This window comes from Mobula hypostoma, chromosome 7 (genome assembly GCF_963921235.1).
Source record: "Mobula hypostoma chromosome 7, sMobHyp1.1, whole genome shotgun sequence".
NCBI lineage: Eukaryota > Metazoa > Chordata > Chondrichthyes > Myliobatiformes > Myliobatidae > Mobula > Mobula hypostoma.
Genome location: NC_086103.1, coordinates 182,621,569 through 182,648,282, shown reverse-complemented (window position 1 = coordinate 182,648,282; position 26,714 = coordinate 182,621,569). Strand labels below are relative to the sequence as shown.

At 46.6% G+C, this 26,714-nt stretch overlaps 2 protein-coding genes across 6 annotated transcripts in view; one reads left to right on the top strand and one right to left on the bottom strand.

Annotated features, from left to right (window-relative positions):
• The window catches only part of ints4 (integrator complex subunit 4), a 115,640-nt gene extending 99,040 nt beyond the window's left edge, over positions 1–16,600 (top strand). The window contains exons 20-23 of the mRNA XM_063054678.1: positions 979–1,138; positions 4,006–4,149; positions 4,748–4,868; positions 7,398–16,600. Of these exons, the coding sequence (XP_062910748.1) occupies positions 979–1,138; positions 4,006–4,149; positions 4,748–4,868; positions 7,398–7,597 (625 nt within the window). The 3' untranslated portion in view covers positions 7,598–16,600. The remainder of the gene's footprint in view (positions 1–978; positions 1,139–4,005; positions 4,150–4,747; positions 4,869–7,397) is intronic.
• A 133-nt stretch (positions 16,601–16,733) lies between these two features.
• The window catches only part of LOC134349799 (transmembrane protein 164-like), a 66,560-nt gene continuing 56,579 nt past the window's right edge, over positions 16,734–26,714 (bottom strand). For 4 of the 5 annotated variants that reach the window (XM_063054681.1, XM_063054680.1, XM_063054679.1 and 1 more), the window contains exons 6-7: positions 24,515–24,615; positions 16,734–20,456 (exon numbers count right to left, since the gene is read on the bottom strand). In XM_063054681.1, coding sequence (XP_062910751.1) covers positions 20,265–20,456; positions 24,515–24,615 — 293 coding nt within the window. In that variant the 3' untranslated portion in view covers positions 16,734–20,264. The remainder of the gene's footprint in view (positions 20,457–24,514; positions 24,616–26,714) is intronic. The other variant, XM_063054683.1, reaches the window with a different exon arrangement.

The following is a 26,714-nucleotide window of genomic DNA, read 5'->3' as shown; positions in this document are numbered from 1 at the left end:
TCAGAGGAGCTGACCTGCGGCTACTCGAAGACTTGGGAGTTGGTGCGCGAAAGCAGAGTGTAGTGTAACTGTGTGTGACCTGTCTTGACTGTTTTTCTTGCGACCAGAAGACCCTGTTGGACATTGATAATTTAAGATTCTGTAGCCCTGTTTCCCTTGTTTGGTGGTGAGACAGGTGGCAAGGCAGCAGCGTGGCTTCGGTAACTAACCCTACATTGCACACCTTCAGAATGTGGGAGAAAACCGAAGCGCCCAGACAAAACCCACTGCGATCACAAAGAGAATATACTGACGGCTTACAGACAGTGGCAGAATTGGATCCCAATCTTCCTATCACTAGTGATGTATAGCAGGAAGCTAACCACTATACTACTGAACTGTCCTAGCTTCTACCCTTGCTCCTGGCAGCATGTCCCTTACACCTACCACTCTCTGTGAAAAATCTCTGCATATCTCTAAATTTTCCCCCTCTTGCTCTACAGCTACAGACTATGACATCTCTGCTTGCTTGCTTAGTTAAGCCCTTCAGCCCTACCGGGGCATAGGCCAGTGACAGTAGCTCGCCTGGGCCAGTCTTTCATGTTGTCTCCAGGTATAGCCCAACTTCTTCGTGTATCCTTCCTCTCCCAGGGATGGAGCTTCTGGTGTTTCTGAAAGTCTGGGTTTTTACAGGATGGGGTTACTGGCAGCCAGGCTTGAGTCCGTCCAAGGTGAAGTTCTGACATCTCTGCCCTGGGGTGAAAAGATTCCGACCGTCCACCCTAATTTTTGCCCCTACAAGTTCTACAACTTTTGAGTTCTGGGGAGCGTGTACAAGTTACTTACTGACAGCAGTGGGAATTGAACCCCATTCAGTGGCTTCCGGCCCAGTAAAGCACTGTGCTACCCTGCTGCCCCAGGCAGGTGTGTTAGAGTTGAAGGCTTTCCCCTTGCCGCGCTGAGTTTCTCTGTTAACCTCACCTGTAATCCCTCTCCCAGGTACTTTGCGGCAGAGCTGCAGCACCTACAGGAGAGCTTTGTGGAGAAGCTGCTGGACATTCTGCCCAGGCTGATGGCCTGCAAGCCCATGGAGGTGGTGAAGATTCTGCAGACCACTCTTCGGCACAGCAACTTCATCCTGCTGAAGCTACCGGAGCAGGTACTGTTCATTCTCATAGAGCCACTGAAGCAGGCCCTTCAGCCCATCTAGTCCATGTTGCCCTGGTCGGGTCGTAGAGCACTTCAGCACAGACATGTGAGCCTAGTCATAGAGCCACAGGGTAGTGCGGTACAGGAACTGGCCCTTCGGCCTGTCTAGTCAATGCCAGACTGGTCATAGAGCACTGCAGCACAGAAACAGGCTCTTCTGGTCTGTGCCAGCCTGGTCAGAGGGTCAGAGAGTCAGAGAGCATTACACTGCAGAAACAGGCCTTTCATCCCATCTAGTCCATGCCAGCCTGGTCAGAGTCATAGGTCACTACAGTACAGAAGCAGGCCCTTCAGCCCTTCTTGTCTGCACCAGCCTGGCCTCCCATCCACCAAAAACCAGACCACAGCATTCCATTACCCTCTCAACCAAGTAGAGTCACAGAGCTCTACAGTGCCTGTTTACTCCAGGCCAAATTAGTATTCTGGCTAGTCCCATTCACCTATACCTGGACCATAGCCCTCCCTACCTCTCCCATCCATGTACATATCCAAATTTCTTTTAAATGTTAAAACTAACCTCACATCCACCACTCCTGCTGGCAGCTCATTCCACATTCTCACCACCCTCTGAGTGAAGGGGTTCCCCCTTGGATTCCCCTCAAACGTTTCACCTTTCACCTTTAACCCATGACCTCTGTTTCCAATCTCACCCAACCTCAGTGGAAAAAGCCTGCTCGCATTTACCCTTCGTAGTTTTGTATATCTCTATCAAATCTCCCCTCATTCTCCTATCTCCGAGGAATCAGTTCTAACCTGTTCAACCTTTCCCTATACCTCAACATACTTGCACATTTTCTCTGCACTCTTTCATTCTTATTAATAATCTTTTCCTGTATGTAGGTGACCAGAAATGCATTCAGTTTTGGCCTAAAATCAGAATTTAGGGAAGCTGAAACTAAATTTGGAATTGACAGATTCCCGAGGGATACACAGTCTGTAGGTCTCTTGTTTAATGAAACATAGAAGCTAAAAGACGTATGGGTTAGTAGGTTAATTGGTCACGCAGTGTAATTGGACAGCGTGGGCTCGTTGGGCCTGTTATTGCACTGTATCACTAAGTTTTAACCTGATGGCCATTGCTGGAAATCTCCAGTTGACAGCTGAATTACCTTGTGTACAGAAATCAAACCTCCACTTACTGATTGAGTAATTCTCAAACTCAGAGAATGTCATGATTCACTCTGTGGTGTTTCAAAGAAAGTGGTGCTGTCATTAACTCTATACAAGGAAATGGATCGAAATTCGTAGGCAGTTCCGACAGTCTGCTATAGAGTCAGGGCTGCCGTCCTGTGAAAATACATTCAAGGTTCATTGTTATTTGTCATGTGTACATTGACACATACAGTGAAACGTGTCATTTGGGTCCAGAGCATGTTCGCGAGAATGATCCTGCAAATGAAAGGGTTAACATATGAGGAGTGTTTGATGGCTCTGGACCTGTACTCACTGGAGTTTAGAAGCATGGGGGTAAGTTCTCACTGAAACTTATTGAATACTGAAAGGGGTCAATAGAGTGGATGTGGGTGAGTCTAGGACCTGAGAGCACAGCTAAGAATAGAGGACATCTATTTTGAACAGAGATGAGGAAGAATTTCTTTAGCTGGAGGGCAGTGAATCTGTGAAATTCGTCGCCACAGATGGCTGTGGAGGCCAAGTCATTGGGTATATTTAAAGCAGAGGTTGATAGGTTCTTCATTAGACCATAGATCATTAAGACATAGGATTCGTATGTCTGCTCTGCCATTCCATCATGGCTTATTTATTATCCCTATCAACCCCATTCTCCTGCCTTCGCTCCGTAACCCTTGACATCCTTACTAATCAAGAACCTATCCACTTTTGCTTTAAATATACCCAATCTTATGCAAGATCATAACGAGGTAGATTGTGAGGTCAAGAACCCATCTTGTATAAGAGGTCCCTTTGAGAATCTGATGACAGAAGGATAGAAGCTATGTTTGAGCCTGGTGGTACGTGCTTTCAGGCTTTTGTATCTTCTGCCCAGTGGGAGAGGAGAGAAGAGGGATTGTCTGCGGTGGGTGGGTCTTTGATTATGTTGTCTGTTTTGTCAAGGCAGAGGAAAGTGTAGACAGATTCCTTGGAGGGGAGCCTCAGCTATGTCCACAACTCTCTGCAGTCATGTGCAGAGTAGTTGCCATACCAAACTGGTGTGATGCATCAATTAAAAACTGGTAAAGGTTGAAGGGGACATGTCAAAGTTCTTCGGCCCCACGATAATTTCTCCCTTTTCTTCTCCCCCACCCTCCTGCCTTCCTCTTCTCACTCACCAGATCACACTGTCTGCTTTCCGCTCACCTTTTGAATCTGGCTTCTATCCATTTCCCTCAACAGATAAAGGTTTTAAAAAAAGTTTAATGATGAGCTTTATTTGTCACATAAACATCACACAACCATACAGTGAAATGTGTCGATTGCATCTCTGACCAACACGGTCTGAGATGTGCTGGGGGCAGCCTGCAAGTGTTGCCGTTCTTCCAGTGCCAACGTAACATGCTCACAACTTACTAGCCCTAACTCTTAACATCTTCGGCCTGTGGGAGGAAACCAGAGGATGTGGAGGAAGCCCACGCAGTCACAGGGAGAACGTACAAACTCTTTACAGACTGCGGCAGGAATTGAATCCTGATCAGTGACACTGTCTGCTACATGCAGCACTGCCCGATCTGCTGAGCTCCTGCTGCTCTTTTGTGCATTGTGCTGGGTTCCAGTGTCTCCTCTTAAAATCCGACGAACGTTGAGTAGCATTCTGGAAGGTGTTCGAAGTGCTTACGAAACTGGCCCTCTTTGTTTTGGTAGCTGTACAAAGCCTCGGCAACCATCATTGAGCCCACTGGAGAGTCAGACAACCCCCTACGGTTCACATCCGGCCTGGTGCTTGCCGTAGACGTGGACTCCACGTTGGAACACGTACAGGATCCGCAGTCCACCATTAAAGTGCAGGTAGGTCATCACGATCTGTTAAGGTAAACGATGCTGAAAGCACTCAGCAGGTCAGCCAGCGTCTGGAGTTAGTGTTTCGGGTCTTTTTGTTTCAGATTGCCAGCATCTGTAGCTTTTTGTTTGATTTTCAGTCACAATCAGTGAGGCATCTGTTAGAGGTAGCTGTAATTGCATATGTGCCAATTTATTTTGTACCGTCTATATCTAATAAAGTGGCAACTGAGCGTATACTTGTGGTTTCCTGATGCTGTAGCTCAACCACTTCCAGGTTTGACGTGTTGTGTGTACAGAGATGCTGCTCTGCACGCCACTGTTGTAACGTGTGTTGCTGTCACCTTCCTGTCAGCTTGAACCAGTCTGGCCATCCTCCTCTGATCTCTCTCATTAACAAGGTGTTTTTGCCTACAGGACTGGCACTTACGGATCTTTTTTAGTTTTTTTGCACCATTCAGACGGTTGAATCTCTTTAATCTGTTCTATTATATCTGCGGGATTTTTGTCCATTTGAATACAAGTGGAGTAAATGGACAATGGGAGGTGTCACAGTGTGTCCCTGTGTTGCTGCATGCCTGAGCTACCTGTGTTGTGTCACCTACAGGTCACCTATCCTGACGGCCAGGCCCACATAATCCATCCCAAACCAGCGGATTTTCGAAATCCTGGGCCTGGAAGACACAGGTTGATTACTCAGGTCTATCTTTCCCACACGGCGTGGACAGGTGAGAAACTAAACAGTTTCTGTACGAGGACTTGGGAGTCCTCGTGCAGGGTACCTTTAAGGTTAACCTCCAGGTTGAGTCGGTAGTGAAGAAGGGGAATGCAATGTTGGCATTCATTTCTAGAGGAATAGAGTATAGGAGCAGGGATGTGATGTTGAGGCTCTATAAGGCGCTGGTGAGACCTCACTTGGAGTACTGTGGGCAGTTTTGGTCTCCTTATTTAAGAAAGGATGTGCTGACGTTGGAGAGGGTACAGAGAAGATTCACTAGAATGATTCCGGGAATGAGAGGGTTAACATATGAGGAACGTTTGTCCGCTCTTGGACTGTATTCCTTGGAGTTTAGAAGAATGAGGGGAGACCTCATAGAAACATTTCGAATGTTGAAAGGTATGGACAGAGTGGATGTGGCAAAGTTGTTTCCCATGACGGGGGGGTCTAGTACGAGAGGGCATGACTTAAGGATTGAAAGGCGCCCATTCAGAACAGAAATGCGAAGAAATTTTTTTAGCCAGAGGGTGGTGAATCTATGGAATTTGTTGCCATTGGTGGCAGTGGAGGCCAAGTCATTGGGTGTATTTAAGGCAGAGATTGATAGGTATCTGAGTAGCCAGGGCATCAAATGTTATGGTGAGAAGGCGGGGGAGTGGGACTAAATGGGAGAATGGATCAGCTTATGATAAAATGGCGGAGCAGACTCGATGGGCCAAATGGCCGACTTCTGCTCCTTTGTCTTAGGTCTTACGGCCTTAACAGTTTCATCAGAGTCCCAAACAAAGCAGGACATTGAATTGTAGAATTGTTCTGCCTTAATGGTAGGGGATCTGGGGATATAGATCCATAATTCCCTGAAAGTGGCATCACGAATGGAGGCTAATGTGCCAAAAGCTATCTTCAGAGGTCCTGAGGAGAGCTTTTGGCATGTTGGCCTTCATAAATCAGAGTACAGGAGTTGGGATGTTATGTTGATGTTGTATAAGTCATAGGTGAGGTCAAATCTGGAGTTATTGAGTGCAGTTCTGTTCAGCTACTGTACCTGAGCAAAGATATTAATAAGGTTGGAAAAAATACAGAGAAAATTTACAAGGATGTTGTGGGAATTGATGACCTAAATTGTTGGAGGAAATAACAGGCAGGATAGACAGTGGATGTTAAGTACTTGGATTTTCAGGCCTTTGACATGAGGCTGTTAAACAAGATAAGATCCCATGGTACTACGGGAAAGATACCCGCATGGATCGAAGATTGGCTGACTGGCAAGAGGAGTGGGAATAAAGGAAGCCTTTTCTGATTGGCTGGCGGAGATTAGTGGTGTTAGTATTGGCACTGCTTCTTTCAACATTATACGTCCATGATCTGGGTGATGGGGCCAAGTTTGTGGACAATACAAAGATAGGTAGAGGGGTAGGTAGTGTTGAAGCAGAGAGCCTGCAGAAGGACTTGGGCAGATTAGGGGAATGAGCGAAGAAGTGGCAGATGGAAGGGTCGTGTACGGTTATGCACTTTAGCAGTATAGAGAAATGTATGATCAAGCACTTTGGTAGAAGGAAGAAAGGTATGGACTATTTTCTAAATGGGAAACAAATTCAGAAATCAGAGGTGCTCAGGGACTTGGGAATCTTCATGTAGGATTCCCTAAAGCTAACTTGCAGGTTGAGTTGCTGGTGAGGAAGGCAAAATCAATGTTAGCATTCATTTCAAGAGGACTAGACTATAAAATAAAGGATGTAATTCTGAGACTTTGTAAGGCATTGATCAGACCGCACTGGGGGTATTGTGAGCAACTTTGGGCCCCTTATCTGAGAAAGGATGCAGAGGAGGTTCATGAGAATGATCCCAGGAATTAAAGGGTTAATGGTTCTTGGCCTGTACTCGGTGAGGTTTAGAAGAAAGTGGTGGGGGAGGAGTCGCATTAAAACCTACCAAATATTGAAAGGCCTAGATAGAGTGGACGTGGAGAGGATGTTTCCCATAGTGGGCGAGCCTAGGACCAGAGGGCACAGCCTCTGAATAGAGGGACATCCATTTAGACCAGAGATGAGGAATTCATTTAGCCAGAGATTGGTGAATCTGTGAAATCAATTGACACAGATAGCCATGGAGGCTAAGGGACTGGTTATATTTAAGGTGGAGGTTGATATGTTCTTGATTAATTAGGGTGTCCAAGGTTACAGGGAGGAGGCAGGAGAATGGGGTTGAGAGGGATAATGAATCAACCATGATGGAATGGTGGAACCAGATTAGATGAGCCAAATGGCCCAATTCTCCTCCTACATATAATGGTTATCAGGAAAGGTTGAAAAGGTTAGGACTTTATTCCTTGAAGCATAGGAGAACGAAGGGAGGTTTGATAGAGGTATACAAAATTACGAGGGGTATAAATAGGGTGAATGCAAGCAGGCTTTTTCCACTGGAGTTGGGTGAGACTAGAACCAGAGGTCGTTTGGGCATCTCCCTCTGTGTGTACGTGTATGTATATGCCTGTTCCTGTGTGTACGTTAACACTTGGCCCTCTCCCTCTGCCCCACAGAGCCCTGCCAGGTGGGAGTCCGCTTATTGCTGGCTTACAGTTCCAGTAAGAGCCAGGCAGCCAGCCCTAGCGCCCTCTCCAGACCAGCCTGGGGCGACAGCCTGGACTCTTTACCGCAGGCAACCAATGTCATCGAGGGCACCATTAATCTCAGCAAGCAGGTCAAGGTCTACCTGATGCCCAAACCAGCCAGGCGATGAGGACCAACTTCTCTGCTGTCAGAGGACTCGTCTGATCCGGAGGAGACCAGAACACGGCACGTTCCCTCAGCACCAACCGCACGGAGCTGGCAGATCAGGATGGTTTTGCGCATGAGGATATTAAGGAGTACACACTTTGCAAACTCTGAGGGTCGGGGCGCCGGCAAATCCTGTACCCCACCACGCAGGAGAATGTTGTTCTAAGTTCCAATATGGCATCTGAACTTCCTAAACTCTGTACCACTGCAGTTAAACAGGACGCTGTACAGCAGGAAGGAATTCCAAGCTTTTGGAATAATTAACTTTATTTTCTTACTGAAAGTTTGGTATAAACATATTCAAGATTCTTTGAGTTTGTTTGTTCGTTTATTTAGAGCTACAGCACAGTAACAGGCCTTCCCGGCCCAGCAAGCCCACACCACCCAGTTACACCCATTTGACCAATTAAGCGACTTTGGGCTGCGGGAGGAAACCAGAGCTCCCAGAGGAAACCCACGCGGTCACGGGGAGAACATACAAACTCCGTACAGACAGCAGTGGGAACTGAACACTGAATACTGGCACCATAAAGTGTTACAGTAATGGCACTGCATACGTATCCGGGGTAGAAGTGTCATGAGAATTAGCTCTTATTGCAGAATTTATTACAAAATTCTAGTCATTTTTCCCCTTTCCCCTTCCCCCTTCTTCCATTCCCCACTCCCTTCTTACCCCTTCTCTTCTCATCTGCCTATCATCTACCCCTGGCTCCTCCCGCCCCCTTTTCATTCTTTCATTGTCCACTCTCCTCTCCTATCAGAGTCCTCCTTCTTCCACCTATCACCTCCCAGCTTCGGCCCCCAAAGTACCCAACATTTAAATAGACATTTGGACAAGTACGTGGGTTCAGTTTAAAGTTAGCTTTGTCACTTGCACATGGAAAAAAAGCAATGAAATGCCAACGCATCATTTGCCTTCTTAACAACACTGTCAACCCGCGCAGCAGCTTTGAGTGTCCTATCAACACGGACCCCAGATCTCTCAGATCCTCTACGCGCCAAGAGTCTTACCATTTGTGTTACACTCTGCCTTCAAATTGGACCTATCAAAATGAACCACTTCACACTTATCTGGTTGAAGTCCATCTGCCACTTCTCAGCCCAGTTCTGCATCCTATTGATGCCCCACTGTGACCTCTGACAACCCTCCAGACTATCCACAACACCCCCAACCTTTGTGTCATCAGCAAACTTACTAAACCACCCTTAACTTCTTCATCCAGGTCATTTATAATCATATATCTTAATCACTTTCCTCTCCCCCCCCCCCCCACCTCCTTATTCTGGCTTTTTCCCCCTTTCCAGTCCTGATGAAGGGTCTGGGCCCAAATCATCAACTGTTTATTCCTCTCCATAGATGCTGCCTGACCTGCTGAGTTCCTCCAACATTTTGTGTGCGTTGCTCTGGATTTCCGACATCTGCAGAGTCTCTTGTGCAGATGAAGCTCCAACAGTTTATTTCTTCAGGGAAGCTGCCTGACCTGTAGAGCATTTATCATTGTTTTTATCTCAGATTCCCAGCAACTGCAGGTTTTTACTTTTGTTTCCAGCTCTCCTGATGGTCTTGCCCTTTCTAGGTCTTCGACAACCCTCTTGGAATTTTGTGTTGCTCCATGTCTGACCTCTCAACCATCTCCCTACTTATTTGCTACATCAATGCGGAAAGTGTGAAATGATTCACTTTCGAAGGTTGAATTTGAAGTCCGAATACAGGGTTGGCATTCATCAACCGTGGGTATAAGATCTGGTCAGACCCCACTTGGAGTACTGTGTTCAGTTCTGGTCTCCTCACTACAGGAGGGATGTGGATACTATAGAGAGAGTGCAGAAGAGATTTACAAGTATTTTGCCCGGATTGGAGGGAGTACCTTATGAGAATAGGTCGAGTGAACTTGGCCTTTTCTCCTTGGAGTGATGGAGGATGAAAGGTGACCTGATAGAGGTATACAAGATGATGAGGGGCATTGATTGTGTGGATAACCGGAGGCTTTTCCCCGGGTTGAAATGGCTAACACAAGGGGGCATAATTTTAAGGTGCTTGGAAATAGATACCGAGGGGTTGTCAGAGGTAGATTTTTCACACAAGAGTGTGCTGGGTGCGTGGAGTGCACTGCCGGCGACGGTGGTGGATGCTGATACAATAGGGTCTTTTAAGAGCTTCTTAGATAGATACACAAAGCTTAGAAAAATAGAGGGTGATGCAATAGGGAAATTCTAGACAGTTTCTAGAGTAGGCTACATGGTTGGCACAACATTGTGGGCCGAAGGGCCTGTAACGTGCTGTAGATTTGTATGCGGCTGCAAAAGGACTTGGACAGATTAGGAGAATGGGCGAGAAAGTGGCAAATGACTTAAATGTGCAGACCATTTTCTAAATAAGTAAAAAATCCAAAAATCTGAGATGGAAAGGAATTTGGAGTACTTGCAGGTTGAGTCGGTGGTGAGGAAGGCAAATGCCATGTTAGCATTCATTTCAAGAGGTCAGGAATACAAGAGCAGGGATGTGATGCTGAGACTTTATAAAGCACCGGTGAGGCCTCACCTTGAGTATTGTGAACAGTTTTGGACTTCTCCTCTTAGAAAAGATGTGCTGGCATTGGAGATAGTCCAGAGGAGGTTCACAAGGATGATTCCAGGAATGAAAGGGTTATCATATGAGGAATGTTTTGTGGCTCTCAGTCTGCACTCGCTGGAATTTAGAAGGATGATGTAATGTTGCAGCTATATAGGATCCTGGTCACGAGAGGTAATGTTGCGGCTATATAGGACCCTGGTCAGACCCTACTTGGAGTACTGTGCTCAGTTCTGGTCACCTCACTACAGGAAGGATGTGGAAACCATAGAAAGGGTGCAGAGGGGATTTACAAGGATGTTGCCTGGATTGGGGAGCATGCCTTATGAGAATAAGTTGAGTGAACTCGGCCTTTTCTGCTTGGAGCGACGGAGGATGAGAGGTGACCTGATAGAGGTGTACAAGATAATGAGAGGCATTGATTGTGTGGATAGTCAGAGGCTTTTCCCCAGGGCTGAAATGGTTAGCACGAGAGGGCATAGTTTTAAGGTGCTTGGAAGTAGGTACAGAGGAGATGTCAGGGGTAAGTTTTTTATGCAGAGAGTGGTGAGTGTGTGGAATGGACTGCCGGCGATGGTGGTGGAGGTGGAAACGATAGGGTCTTTTAAGAGACTTTTGGATAGGTACATGGAGCTCAGAAGAATAGAGGATTATGGGTAAAGCCTAGGTAGTTCTAAGGTAGGGAGATGTTTGGCACAGCTTTGTGGGCCAAAGGGCCTGTTTTGTGCTGTATGTTGTCATGTTTCTCTAAGAAACCTTTCAAATGTGGAAAGGCCTAGACAGAGTAGATGTGAAAAGGGTGGGGCAGTGGAGGACAAGAGGGCATAGCCTCAGGATAGAGTGGTGTCCATTTAAAATAGATGCAGCGAAATTTCTTTAGCCAGCGGATGAATTTGTTCCACAGGCAGCTGTGGAGGCCAGGTTGTTGGATGTATTTAAGGTGGAGAGTGATTGGTCACGGTGTCAAAGGTTATGGGAAGAAGGCCGTGGAGTGGGGCTGAGGAGGGGAGAAAAGGATCAGCCATGATCGAATGGCAGAGCAGGCTCGATGGGCCAAATGGCCTAATTCTGTTCCAATGTCTTATGACCTTATGATACTAGTTTTTATTTGTTTAGAGGGAGCACAATAGTATCGTGCAAGTACAAAAGAGTGATCAGGGAGGGGTAAGAGGGAACAGAATGGGAAGGTTCATGGCTGGTTGGAGACACTGAAAAGATTCGGTAGAAACTCGATGGGCTGAATGGCTGATTCTGAGAGACTCTTGGATTGGTATATGGATGATAGAAAAATGGAGAGATTAAGTTGGAGGGAGATGTTAGATTGATCTTGAAGTTAGGTTAAAAGGTGGGCGCAATATTGTGAGCCAAAGGGCCCACACTCTGCTGCAGGGATCTATGTCATATGTTCTTAATGTGGAACATAGCACAGCACAGCATGGCCCTTTGGCCACCAATGTGTTTCTGACCTATCTAAACCTAATCCCATATCAATCTGACCCTTCCCCCACACAGCCCTCATTTTCTATCATCCATGTGCCTATCTAAGAGTCTGTTAAATATCCCTAATGTCTCTGCCTCTACCACCACCCCAGGCAGCATTCCACTGTGTAAATTCCCACCTCTGATGCCTCCTCTAATTTTCCCCTCATTCACCTTAAACAGACGTCCTTGGCTACTGGCCTTTGGGGTCCTGGGAATAAGGTGATTTCTGTCCACTCTATCTATGCCTCTCCATCTTAAACACCTCTGTCACATCTCCTCTCCTCTTTCACTGCAAAGAGAAACTCCCCAGCTCGCTCAGCACTCCCTCATAGGACATGTTCTCCAATTTTATTTTATTTAGAGATACAGAGCCCATCTGGTGATTCGAGCCACACTGTCCAGCAACCCCTGACAACTCCAATTTCACCCGAACATAATCACGGGGCGATTTACGATCCCCAGTTAGCCCACCCAGTACAGCTCTGGACTATGAAAGGAAACGAGCACTCAGAAAGTTCACACATTCCACAGGGAGGACGTGCAGAGACTCCTTACAGAGGACACCGAAAATTATCTCCAAATTCTGAAACCCCGAGCTATGCTACCATAGTCCCCTTCCAGGCAGCATCCTGGTAGATCTCTTCTACACCCTCACTCTCTCTAAAAGTTCCATACAAGTGCCAGTGAGGGTAAAAACGGATAAAAGCGTGGATGGAGAGCTGGTGCAGGTGGCAGGGCTTCAGGTTCTTGGATCATTCTGGGGGAGGTATAACCTGTACAAAAGGGACACGTTGCACCTGAACCCAAGGGAAACCAATATTTGTTAGAGCTGTTGGGGAGGGTATAAACTAATTTGTCAGGGGGGTGGGAACCAGAGTGAAGGCACTCAGGATAGGACGGATGGTAAAAAAGTAAAGGTAGCGTGCCGTCAGACTGTCAAGGAAGGGCAGGTAGATAGGACAAAATTGCAGCCAGCAGGGTGAGTATCAGTACATTAGCAATGCAGAATCAAAAAGGGTAGCAAATACAGTACTCAAAGTGTTATATCGCAAATGTATGGAGTATAAGAAATAAGGTAGATGATCTTGTTCCACTACTGTATTACAGATTCTCGGGTGTGATGTTGTGGCCATCACTGAACCATGGCAGAAGGATGGTTGTAGTTGGGAGCTGAATGTCCAAGGTTACATGTTGTATCAGAGGGGTAGGAAGGTAGGCAGAGGGGGCAGCACGGCTCTGCTGGTAAAAAAAAATATCATCAAATCATTAGAAAGATCTGACATAGAATTGGAAGATTGAATCCTTAAGTTAAGAAACTGCAAGGGTAAAGGGACTCTGATGGCAGTTACATACGAGCCTCCAAATGGGATGTGGACCACAGATTACAATGGGAAAGAGAAAAGACATATCAAAAGGGCAATGTTATGATAGTCATGGGAGATTTTAACATGCAGGTAGGTTGGGAAGATCAGATTAGTAATGGATCTCAAGAAAGTGAATTTGTTGAATGCCTATGAGATTTTTTTTTATAGAGCAGTTTGTCATTGAGCCTGTAAGGGGATCAGCTATACTGGATTGGGTGTTATGCACTGAACTGGAGGTGATAAGGGAGCTTAAGGTAAAGGACCTTTAGGAGACAGTGATCACAATATGATTGAGTTCTACTTGAAATTTGATAGGGAGAAAGTGAAGTTTGATGAAACAGTATTTCAGTGAAGTAAAATAAATTACAGTGGTATGAAAGGGCAGTTGGCCAAAGTAAATTGGAAGGAGATGCTGGCAGGGATGACAACACAGCAGTAATAGCTTGAGTTTCTGGGAAAAATGAGGAAGGTGCGGGATAGATGTATTCCAAAAACAAAGAAATACTCAAATGGCAAAATAGTACAACTGTGGCCAACAAGGGAAGTCAAAGCTAATTGTAAAAGCAAAAGAGAAGGCATACACCAAAACAAAAATTAACTGGTAAATTGAGGTTTGAGAAGCTTTCAAAAACCTACAGAAAACAACTAAATGAGTATTTTGCATCAGTCTTCACTGTGGAAGATACTAACAGTGTGCCAGGTGTTGAAGGGTGTGAGGGAAGCGAAATGAATGCAGTGAGAACTAGCTGTAAAGATTGTGGAGGCAATAGTAATGATCTTTCACAAATCATTTGACTCTGGCATGGCTCCAGAGGACTGGAAAATTGCAGATGTCAGCCTATGCTTTAAGAAAGGAGGAAGGCAGAACCAAGGAACTTACAGTCCAGTTAGCCTAACCTCAGTGGTTGGGAAGATGTTGGAGTCAAGTAGGATAGATAAAGGGGGTGCAGTGGATGTTGTATATTTGGACATTCAGAAGACTTTTGACAAGCTGCCACACATGAGGCTGCTTACCAAGTTAAGGCCCAATGGTATTACAGGTAAGTTACTGGCATGGTTAGAGTTTTGGCTGATTGGTAGGAGGCAGTGGGTGGGAATAAAAGGATCCTTTCCTGGTTGGCTGCCAGTGACTAGTGGTTTTCTATAGGAGTCAGTGTTGGGACTGCTTTTTATGCTGTGTATCAGTGATTTAGATGATGGAATAGATGGCTTTGTTGCCAAGTTTGCAGATGATATGAAGATCGGTGGAGAGACATGTAGTGTTGAAGAAACAGGTAGGCTGCAGAAGGACTTAGATTAGGAGCATGGCAAGAAAGTGGCAAATGAAATATAATGTTGGAAAATGCATGGTCATGCAAGTTGATAGAAGAAATAAATGTGCAGACTATTTTCTAAACGGGGAGAAAATCCAAACATCTGAGATGCAAAGGATCTTGGGAGTCCTTGTGCAGAACGCCTAAAGGTTATCTTGCAGGTAGAGTTGGCGGTGAGGAAGGCAAATGCAATGTTAGAATTCATTTCAAGAGGCCTAGAATATAAGCAACATGCACAACACGCTGGAGGAACTCAGCAGGTCGGGCAGTATGCGTGGAGACGAACAGTCAACGTTTTGGGCCGAGACCCTTCGTCAGGACTGATCCCTTCATCAGGACTGATTGGTAGGAGGCAGTGACTGGGAATAAAAGGATCCTAAAACATAAGAGCAGGAATGTGATGCTGAGGCTTTATAAGATATTGGTGAGGCCTCGCCTTGAGTGTTGTGAACAGTTCTGGGCTCCTCATTTAAGAAAAGATGTGCTGGCATTGGAGAGGGTTTGGAGAAGGTTCAGAAGAGGTTCGCAAGGATGATTCTGGAAATGAAAGGGCAATCATATAAGGAACATTTAATAGCTCTGGGTTTGTACTCGCTGGAATTCAGAAGGACGAGGGGGGATCTCATTGAAACCTTTTGAATGTTGAAAGGCCTAGACAGAGTAGATGTGGAAAGGATGTTTTCCATAGTGGGAGAGTCTAGGACAAGAGGGCACAGCCTCAGGATAGAGGGGTGTCCATTTAAAACAGAGATGCGGAGAAATTTCTTTAGCCAGAGGGTGGTGAATTTATGGAATTTGTTACCACAGGCAGCTGTGGAGGCCAGGTCATTGAGCATATTTAAGGTGAAGATTGATAGGTTCTTGATTGCACATGGCATCAAAAGTTACGGTGAGAAGGCTGGGGAGTGGGGCTGAGGAGGGGAAAAATAAATCGGCCAGGATTGAATGGCAGAGCAGACTCAATGGGCCTAATTCTGCTCCTATGTCTTATGGTCTTATTGTTTATCCTTCCTATAATGAGGCGTCCCGAACTGAACACAATACTCATCTCTGCGCTGCAATGAGGCTGCGGCCTGCAGCTAATTGGCTCCTGAATCAGCTACCGGCTTCGTGTCTGTGAGCTCACTTTGGTGAACTTCAGTACTGAATGTTATTTGCTTACTTTCATTATTGCAATTTGTTTTCTCTGCACAGCAGGTGTTTGACAGTCTTCTTGTTCATATGGATTCCATTGGGTTTCTTTGTTTTGTGGCTGTCTGTAAGGAGACAAATCTCGAAGCTGTATATAGTATACATACCTAGATAATAAATGTACTTTGAACTTTGAATTAAGTGTGATAAAACCAGTCTTGATATGGACCAGGACACAATTGGGACTTGTTCTGGGACCAATATAGGTAAAGAATTCTGAAGAAGAGCCTTCGATCAGAAACACTTAACTTTCCATTGTGATGCCTGAGCATCATTCCAGAGTTTTTAGATTTTATTTCATAATTTGTACTTGTCTAAAAGCAGGCAAATATCAAACATTTTCCCATTCTGGTACAAAATTCATTGACATGAAATATTGACAGGTGATGTCTAACCAGCTGGGATTTCCAGCAACAACTTCTTCTCTAAACATTACCGTTATTTGTCACATGTACAGCGAGATGCTTCGCGTGCAACAAATACCATCAGCGAGGACGTGCGGGGGGCAGCCACAAGTGTCGCCACGCTTCTGACACCAGCACAGCACGCCCACAACTCACTAACCCTAACCCGTACGTCTTTGGAGTGTGGGAGGAAACCAGAGCACCCGGAGGAAACACACTCAGTCCCGAGGTGAACGTACAAACTCCTTACAGACCACGATGGGAACCAAACACCGGTCTAACACCTGGCGCTGTAATAGCACTAGCTAACCACTAAACTTCCATCACATCCCGTGACAACTTCAGTTCTCTCTGACCGGTCCTTAACTCTCAAACCCTGCAGGCTAAATGATTGGCCTCCTCTACTGTAAAGATGAAGCCACACTCAGGTTGGAGGAACAACACCTTATATTCCGTCTGGGTAGCCTCCAACCTGATGGCATGAACGTTGACTTCTCTAACTTCTGCTAATGCCCCACCTCCCCCTCGTACCCCATCTGTTATTTATATACACACATTCTTTTTCTCTCTTGTCTTTTTCTCCCTCTGTCCCTCTCACTATACCCCTTGCCCATCCTCTGGGCTTCCCCCCTCCCCCTTTTCCTTCTCCCTGGGCCTCCTGTCCCATGATCCTGTCATATCCCCTTTGCCAATCACCTGTCCAGCTCTTGGCTCCATCCCTCCCCCTCCTGTCTTCTCCTATCATTTTGGATCTCCCCCTCCCCCTCCCACTTTCAAATCTCTTACTAGCTCTTCCTTCAGTTAGTCCTGACGAAGGGTCTCGGCCCGAAACGTCGACTGTACCTCTTCCTAGAGATGCTGCCTGGCCTGCTGCGTTCACCAGCAACTTTGATGTGTGTTACTTGAAATTCCAGCATCTGCAGAATTCCTCGTGCTTGCGAGGCTAAATGATGATTCCTGTGCCAGCTATGGAACTATACATGACAGAAATAGATCCTTTGGCCCAACGAGTCTGTGCTAACCATCAACCACCCATGTACTGTAACGCTAATCTCATTTTCATCTCCCTACATTCCCAACAGCTAATGGCCCACCTCCCAGATTCTACCCTTCACCCACACACTACGGGCAATTTGGATGCCATGGTAGTGCAGCAGTTAGCACAACAATATTATTGCTCGGGGCATCGGAGTTTGGAGTTCAATTTGTTTGTACATTCTCACCATGCCCACGTTTAAAGATGTACGGGTTAGCAGGCTTAATTGGTCAGTGTAAATTGTCCTGTGATTAGGCTGGGGTTAAATTGGTGGGTTTCTGGGCAGTTCAGCCTGTTGGGCTGGAAAGACCTGCTCCACCCGTATCTCTAAATAAATAACTCAAACTTACGATGACCAATTTTTGCTCTTTTTGCACTAATTTTTTAAATATATATTTCTTACTGTAACTTCTATTTTATGTCCTACACCATACTGCTGCTGCAGAACAACACATTTCACAATGTATGTCAATGGTAGTAAACCTGATTCTGAATCCAATTCAATTAACCCACCAGCGTGCACATCTTTGGAACGTGGGAGGAAACAGGAGCACCCAGAGGAAACACACGCGGTCGTGCGGAGAACGCACCCACTCCACGCGTGGGCAGCGCCCGAGGTCAGCATTGAACCTGGGCCTTTGAAGCTGTGAGACAGACTCTCCCAGCCACGTCACTGTGGCGCCTGAATCATCCTGTAGCATCTCCTAATGAGGATCAGGTTGAGGATGCAATGTGGCAGATACGCTGAGAGGAGATTTGATGGAGGTATTCAAAATTATGAGGGGTATAGATAGGGTAAATGCAAACAGGCTTTTTCCACTGAGGCTGGCTGAGACTAGAACTACAGGTCATGGGTTAAGGGTGAAATGTGAAATATTTAAGGGGAACAGGAGTGGGAAATTCTTCACTCAGAAGGTGAATAATGTGGAATGAGCTGCCAGTGGAAGTGGTGGATATGGGTTTGATTGCAACATTTAAGAGAAACTTGGATAGGTACATGGATGAGAAATATGGAGGGCTATGGTCTGGGTATTGGTTGATGAGACTAGGCAGAATAATGGTTCAGCACAGACTGGATAGGCCAAAGGACAGTTTTAGTGCTCTATGACTATGTATTGGGAGCAGTGACTGAATCACACCAAGATAACATCTGCAGGAAATATAATCTGGATATAACGCTGTCAGACGTCTGGATTTAAATCTTGTGATTACCATTCAGAGTAAATTGTAATGTCTGGTTCGGTAATCCTATTTATTACTTCCCTTGAGAACAAACATATTTCCTTGGATAAACAAAACCGACTGTGAACTGTATAGGGTGATTGGAGGAAATAATTGGGCAATAATTGTGAGCCATTTTGGGCCCCTTATCCAAGAAAAGATGCGTTGGCATTGGAGAGGGTCCAGAGAGGTTCACGAGGATGATCCCAGGAATGAAAGGGTTAACATATCAGGCGTGTTTGAATGCTCTGGACCTGTACTTGCTGGATTTTAGAAGAATGAGGGGAATCTCACTGAAACCTCTCAATTATTGAAAGGTCTTGATAAAGTGGCAATCAAGGGGATGTTTCCCATAGTGGGATAGTTTAGGACGAGAGGGCTCAGCATCAGACTAGAGAGACGTCTATTTAGAACAGAGACGAGGAGGAATTTCATTTGCCAGAGCGTGGTGAATCTGTGGAATTCATCGCCACCGTCGACTGTGGAGGCCAAGTCACTGGGTTTATTTAAAGCAGAGGTTGATAGGTTCTTGATTAGTCAGGGTGTCAAAGGTTTTGGGATGGAGGCAGGAGAATTGGGTTTGAGAGGGATAATAAATCAGCCATGATGGAATGGGGAAGCAGGCTCAATGGGCCGAATGGCCTCATTCTGCTCCTATGTCTTATGGGATGTCAGAGGTAGGTTTCTCTATACAGTGTTTTCCACAGATCCTTGTCCACAGATCGTCACCTTTTCGTGGTGGCGAAGCTTGTGAGTTCCTGAGATCCCAAGAGTGATGCCTGGTAGGGTCACCCGTGGGTTGTACAGTCAAGGGAGAGGATCCAGGCAAAGAACGATCTAACCAAGATCTGGTCGAAGATGATGACTCATCACAACGGCAGCAAAGGTCCCCGGTTGTTTTGTATTCCGTGTCACTGGACCCTGACCCTCATGGTGGTTGCCCGTCCATCAGCCTCCCCGCGTTAAACAAAATCACAAACAGGCTGGTGGACTCTGCATCAGGGGAGTCCACCCTTACCACTAGCAGAGAGCGGAAGGGTGCACGGTGGTGGTGCAGGCAGATACATCAGGGGCATTTAAAGAGACTCTTAGATAGGCACGTGGAGGGTTATGTGGGAGGGGAAGGCTATATTGAATCTTAGAGAGAGTTAAAATGTCAGCATAATATCGAGGACCTGTACTCATTGTAATAATCTACATTCCATATTCTAATATCATGAGAACAAAAAAAAAACACAAGTTGAAAGATCTCTTTGGATTCCTTGTTGGGAAAGAAACAATGTCCTCTTGGCCTGGCCTCCCTTCAAGTGTGTGCCAGTGCGGTCCTCAGGGGAGCAGGAGGCCCGATGGTGACCAGGAGGGTTTGGTGGTTTGTCTACCCAGCTCAGGGTCTACTGCAAGAGAAGCTGCTCTGGTGTCATGTTCCACACGTGTTTCAGTTCCACAGAATGTACTGTGGGCCAAGGCACTGTCACGGCAGGAAAAGTGGCTGGATCACAGTGGGCAGAACTGGTACAAAACCGACTCACAGCAAGGGCAGAATCTATACAATAAGTGTGTCTGTGTGAGAGAGAAAGAGTCTGTGTGTGTGCTAGTGTCTGTGAGAAACTGTCTGTGTGTGTGTGTGTGTGCCTGAGTCTGTCTGTCTGTCAGTGTGAGTGTATGTGTGTGCATGTCTGTGAATCTGTGAGTGTATGTGTGTGTGTGCGTGTGTGTGTGTATATACGCCTGCAACCGTGCCTGTATCTATAGGTCCGTAACTGCACTTGCACGTCTGTGTGTCCGTGCCCTCTCCTCTGGCCCCTATAAGCCTGAGCCACCTATTTTTGTGGCACCTGTCACAGCCCGCGGCCGTGCTGAGGGTGCGGTCGCGGTCGCTGATGGAGTTGTGGGGAAATTCCAAGAGGACGTTGACCTCTCTGTCTTGGTCCAGTTCCCGTTAAGGTTCCAGAAGAAGCAGTCACTCTCCAGACAAACAAATCCACTCCCGCGACCCTGGCGTCCGCATCCCTGTGGGCCGGTTGGCCCCGCGCACACACCGGTCGCTCACTCCAGCTTCAGTTTGCCCCGGAGGGTGCGGATCAGCGAGGGCACAGCAAAAGCCAGCAGCGTGATCGCCTTCCCATGAACGAGCAAGAGCGCAGTCTGGTGCAGGGAGGCCCACATGCGATAGTGGGGTCCATGGAATGGGTCAGACACGGCCGGACACAGCATATTGTTCAAGTTCACCATCGTCACCTGGGGACAATCACTGTGAGGTTAGTTTAATGTCACAGACAGGGGCACATAACATACTGAATGCAATCACACACCAACCCCCCTGCTCCATTACGAGTCTGAGCTCTTTCTCGAGAATCAAGGATCAGCTTTATTCGCCATGTACATTTACATGGATTAGGAATTTGCTGCGGTGTGTTAGGATGTGACGTTCAACAATTGTAAAGAACAAAAAATTATATAAAAATAAACAGATGTTAAAGTACAAATACGGAATAAAATGTGAATAAATAAATTTTAAAGGACTCTACAACTTATTTTCTCCATATTATTTGTTTATTTTGTACTTACAGAGTTTGTTATTTGCATCTTGGTTGTTTGTCAGTCTCTGGGTAGTTTTTCAATGACTATTATATTTTCTTGTGAATGCCCACAAGAAAATGCATCTAAGGGTGCTATTTGGTGAGTACATATTTTGATTATGTTTACTTTGAACTTTTAAATACCAGCATGTATTTACAATGTGAACATTATAAAAAGTGCTTACAATGCCTAATAATTTTACTTAGAGATACACTGTGGAACAGGCCCTCGGGCCTAGTGAGCCACACCACCCAGTAACTCATCTATTTAACCCTAGTCTAATCACAGGACAATTCACAATGACCAATTAACCCACTGACTGGTACATCCTTGAACTGTGGGAGGAAATTGAAGCATCCGGTGGAAATGCACCCACTTACCACAAGACGCACAAACTCCTACAGAAGACGCGGGAATTGAACTCTGAACTCCGGAGCTGTAACAGCTTTGTGCTAACTGCTGCATTACTGTGGCACCCGTTAGTGTTATATATCTATTTCTTATTGTAACTTAGAGTCATGTGAGTGATAAAGCTGATTCTGAGGAGATTTGGTATGTCACTGAAGACTACTGTGTATCCTGCAGAGATTGATAGGTATCTGAGTAGCCAGGGCATCAAAGGTTATGGTGAGAAGGCAGGGGAGTGGGACTAAATGGGAGAATGGATCAGCTCATGATAAAATGGCAGAGTAGACTCGATGGGCCGAATGGCCGACTTCTGCTCCTTTGTCTTATGGTCTTATGGAATCTTAACAGATGGACGGTGGAGAGCATTCCGACCGGCTGCATCACCGTCTGGCACGGAGGCTCCAATGCAACAGGCCACAGAGAGTTGTAGACACAGCCGGCTCCGTCACGGGCCCGGCATTAAGGGTATTTTCAACGGGTAGCATCTGCCCCCAAGGACCTTCACCATCCAGGACAGTCCCTCTTCTCACTGCTACCATCGGGGAGCAGGTACGGGAATCTGCTGTCACACATTCAACAATTCAGGAACAACTTTGTCCCCTCCACCATCAGAGATCTGAGCTGCCCATGGACACAACCTCACTATTCCTCTTTGCCATTACTTATTTATTTTTGTAACTACAGTAAATTTTACAACTTGCATTGTACTGCTGCCACAGAACAACAAACCCACGTCAGTGATAATAAAACAGATTCCGAAGGATCTCAGCATGAAACGTTGACCGTTTGTTCCTCTCCATGGACGCTGCCCAACCTGCTGAGCTCCTCCAGCATTTTGTGTGTGCTGCTCAGCCATTGAATGAGGCACATTTTTACAACAAAGGACACTATAATACAGGGACAGGCCTCACAAGACATAGGAGGAGAGTTGGCCATTTGTCCATAGAGCCGGCTCCGCCATTTCATCATGGCTGATCCATTTCTCTCTCAGCCTCAGTCTCCTTCCTTCTCCACATAACCCTTCATGCCCTGACTAAGCAAGAATCGATCAACCTCTGCCTTAAACATACCCCATGACTTGGCCTCCACAGCCGCCCGTGGCAACGAGTTCCACAGATTCACCACACCCCAGCTGAAGAAACTCCTCCTCATCTCCATTCTAAATGGACATTCCTCTATTCTGAGGCTGTGTCCTCGGGTCTTGGACTACCTCGCCAAAGGAAACATCCTCTCCACAATAAATATTGAGGCCTTTCAACATTTGATAGGTTTCAATGAGTTTCGCTAAACTTATTAAACTAGTAATTAAATATCTAACTAAACCAATCACCTCTGCCTACCTAATGTCAACGTCCCTCCATTCTCTGCCCATATATGTGTCCTACTAAGTGTCTGAAACACCTGCCACTACCACCCCTGGAAGCCTCTTCCACCAACCTCTGTGTGAAAAAAACCTTGCTTTGCACATCTACAATGACGCAAACGCTTGTGAGCCTGGACTCCCTGATCAACAGGCACCGTTAAGCCAGGCATTGCTCAATTATCTTCCTCCCCAACATGTTGGATTTGCCATATGTAGGGGGATTGAGTAGACTAGCCAAAGTTCAAAGTAAATTTGTTATCAAAATATATATACAACCCTGAGATTCATTTCCTTGTGGGCATTTACAGTAGATGCAAATAGAATCAGTGAAAAACTGCACAAAGTCAGACAACCAGTGTGCAAAGACAAAAAAAAACTAATTAACAATAAATGAACAAGCAATAAATATTGAGAACATGAGTTGTAGAGTTCTTAAAAGTGCGTCCAGAGGTTGTGGAATCAGTTCAGTGCTGAGGTGAGTGAAGTTATCCACACTGGTTCAGGAGCCTGATGGTTGAGGGGTAATAACTGTTCCTGAACCTGATGGTGTGGGTCCGGAGGCTCCTGTACCTTCTTCCTGATGGCAGCATTGAGAAGAGAGCATGGTTGCTCCTTTCCTTTATGGGAAGGATGTGGTAGCTTTGGAGAGGGCGCAGAAGAGGTTTGCCACGACACTGCCTGGAGTACCCGGACTGGTATGGAAACACCAATGCCCAGATACAGAAAAGTCTACAGAGCCCAGTCCATCACTAGTGAAGCCTTCCCCACTGTGGAGCACTGTCGCTGGAGAGCAGCATCCATCATCAAGGACCCATCACCATCCAGGCCACAATCTCTCCTCGTTGCTTCCATCATGAAGGAGGTACAGGAGTCTCAGGGTGCAAACCAGCTTCAGGAGTAGTTATTACCTACAATCATCATGCCATAAGATATAGGAGCAGAATTAGGTCATTCAGCCCTTCGAGTCTGCTCATTCTATCATGGCTGAGTTATTATCCCTCTCAACCGCACTCTCCTGCCTTTTCCCCATAACCTTTGATACCCTGATTAGTCAAGAACTATCAACCTCCAGTTTAAAAACACCCAATGACTTGGCCTCTACAGCTGTCTATGGCAATGAATTTCACAGATTCACCGCTCTCCAGATAAAGATATTTTATTTATTATAAACCCACAGACTCTCACAACTACCTGGACTATACCTCTTCCTACCCTGTAACTTATAAAAGTGCCATCCCATTCTCTCAATTCCTCCATCTCCACCATATCTGCTCTCACGATGACGCGTTTCATTCTAGAACGAAGGAGATGTCCTCCTTTTTCAATGAAAGGGGCTTACCTCCCTCCACCATCAACGCTGCCCTCAACCTCATCTCTTCCGTTTCATGCATGTCTGCTCTTCCCCATCCTCCTGCCACCCTACCAAGGATAGGGTTCCTCTTGTCCTCACCTACCCCTCCACCAGCCTCTGCGTCAAGCACATAATTCTCAGCAACTTCCGCCATCTCCAGTGGGATCCCACCACCAAGTACATCTTTCCCTCTCCCCGCCCCAACCTGCCACTTTCTGCTTTCCGCAGGGATCGCTCCCTGCCTGACTCCCTTGTCCATTCGCCCCTCCCCACTGATCTCCCTCCTGGCACTTACCCTTGCAAGCGGAACAAGTGCTACACCTGCCCCTACACCTCCTCCCTCACTACCATTCAGGGCCCCAAACAGTCCTTCCAGGTGAGGCGAGACTTGCACTCTCGTTCACAGCAAGAACGTACAAACTTTCTCACGGAGGGCGCTGGAATTGAACGCGGAACTCTGACATCCTGAGCTGTAAAAGCATCGCGCTAACCGCTACGAACCTGCATAGGTTCGTCGAATTCAGAGTTAGCACAGACCATTGGCCTTAATCCTTGGTACAGAAATAGCGGGGAAGATGCAGGAAGTGTACTCACCAGTGCCAGAGTCTGAAGGATGGTGTAGTGGTAAAGAAAGAGCAGCCCTGTAGCCAACACCGCCCACCTGAAGTCTCCCAAAGGTTCTGGTTTGTACACACCTAGAAACCGAGGGATGGAAGATGATTAATTATTCTTTACCACCCTGCCTTCCACTCCCGCCACCATCTTGATGCCTTCCCCAAACTGTGACCTCCGACTCTCGACCCCGAGATCTGCCGAGGGAAATGGAGGGATATGGACATCGTGCGGGCGGAAGGCGTTAGCTTTGCTGGCCATTTGATCACTGATTTAATTGGCTTGGCACAGCACTGAGGGCCAACGGGCCTGTTCCTCAGCTGTCACTGGTCTGTGTCCTGTCTTCACAGGTTCCTGTCAGTCAAGCCGCGCTAACTGTCCCGTGTACAAGTCCGGTGAGGCAAGGGACAATGAAGAGCTTGCGGCCGGATCACAGAGATGTGCATTTAGACCACGCACAACGTGAATTATACAAGACAGTGGGGGGGGGGTGCGGAGAAAGGGAGAGAGGAGTGAGATAGAGAGTAAGTGAGTGGGGGAGAGGGGGAGAGTGAGAATGACAGAGAGAGAGGGAGGGAGAGAAGCGGGGAAGAGGTGGAGAAAGTCCAAAATAAAAAATATGCTACAAAAAAGTTGGGTTATATGTTGGGGGGGGGAAGCTTTAGGTTGATCTGGGAGTAGGGTACTGTGCTGTACTGTTCTAAATCAGAGACAGGTTAGAGGGAAGAAGTAGTTACAAGTTGCCCTGGCTAGGTATTTATTGTTTTGGAACATAAGAGAATGAGGGGTGACATTAGAGAAGTGTTTACAATTTCGGGAGACATAGATAGGGTGAGTGGTAACTTCCCCAGCGTTGATGGGTTCAAAACTAGGAGAGGTTTAGGGTGAGAAGGGAAAGATTCTGATCCCTAGTCCCTTCCTGTCCTGTCCTCAGGTGGGTCTCAACCCAAAACATCGACTGTTTATTCCCCCTCCATAGACTCTCCCTGAGCTGCTGAGTTCCTCCAGCATTTTGTGTGTGTTGCTCGGGATTTCACAGAGAACTGAGAGGTCATTTTTTCCATTCAGAGGATGGTGAGTATATGGAACCAGCTGCCAGAGAGACAGTAGAGGCAGTTCTTTCCATTACTCGGTGCTGGTTAGCACAATGTTTTACAGCACGCCTGCTGTATGATCAGTGTTCGATTCCCGCTGCAGTCTGCAGGAAACTGTACTCCTCATGACCGTGTGGATTTCCTCCGGGTGCTTCGGTTTCCTCCCACAGTCCAAAGATGTACAGGTTAGGGTTAGTGAGTTGTGGGCATAGAATGTTGGCGCCAGAAACCTGGCGACACTTGCGGGTGCCCTGCACAATCCTTGCAGATTCGATTTGACGCAAATGACGCATTTTACTGTATGTTTCGATGTACATGTGACAAATAAAACTGATCTCTTAAAGGTAGAGTAGCATAATTTAAGAAACACTTAGAGGGACAGGGCTTCAAGGGATATGGGCCAAAGGCAGGGAACTGGGACTAGGAGGGTGAGCACTGTGGCCAGCATGGTGGATGGGCTGTATTGCTCTCTGGCCCTGTGTCCGTGCTGGACAAGAGATGGTCTGTAGTGTTCTGTTGCTGAGGCAGGGTTAAGATTAGACATGGAACATAGAACACTACAGCACAGTACAAGCCCTTCAGCCCACAGTATTGTGCCAACTTATCAAAGTTAGGGCTGTGAAGGTCAGTTCAAGAATGTCACGGGTATAGGAAAGTAGCCGTTCCTGAATGTGGATGAAATGAATTACCTTTATAGGATGCAGAGCTGGGCTGAGAAGTGGCAGATGGAGTTTAATTCAGAAAAGTGTGAAGGGATTCACCTCGGAAAGCTGAAATTTGATGGCAGAATACCGGGTTAATGGTAGGATTCTTAGCAGCGGGGTGGAGCTGAGGGATCTTGGCATCCATATGCATAGGATGTGTGTGTGTGTGTTTGTCCTTCTGCCTGTGTGTCTGTGCCCCTCTCTCTCTCTGCCTCAGTGCATCTGACCTTCCTTGGTAAATCGACAAGAGCAGCACTGTAGTGTAGCAGTTAGCGCAATGCTTTACAGCGTCAGAAGCCCGCGTCCAATCCCCGCCACTGTGAGTACATTCTCCCCATGACTGCACGGGTTTCCTATGGGACTCCAGTTTCCTCTCACGTTCCC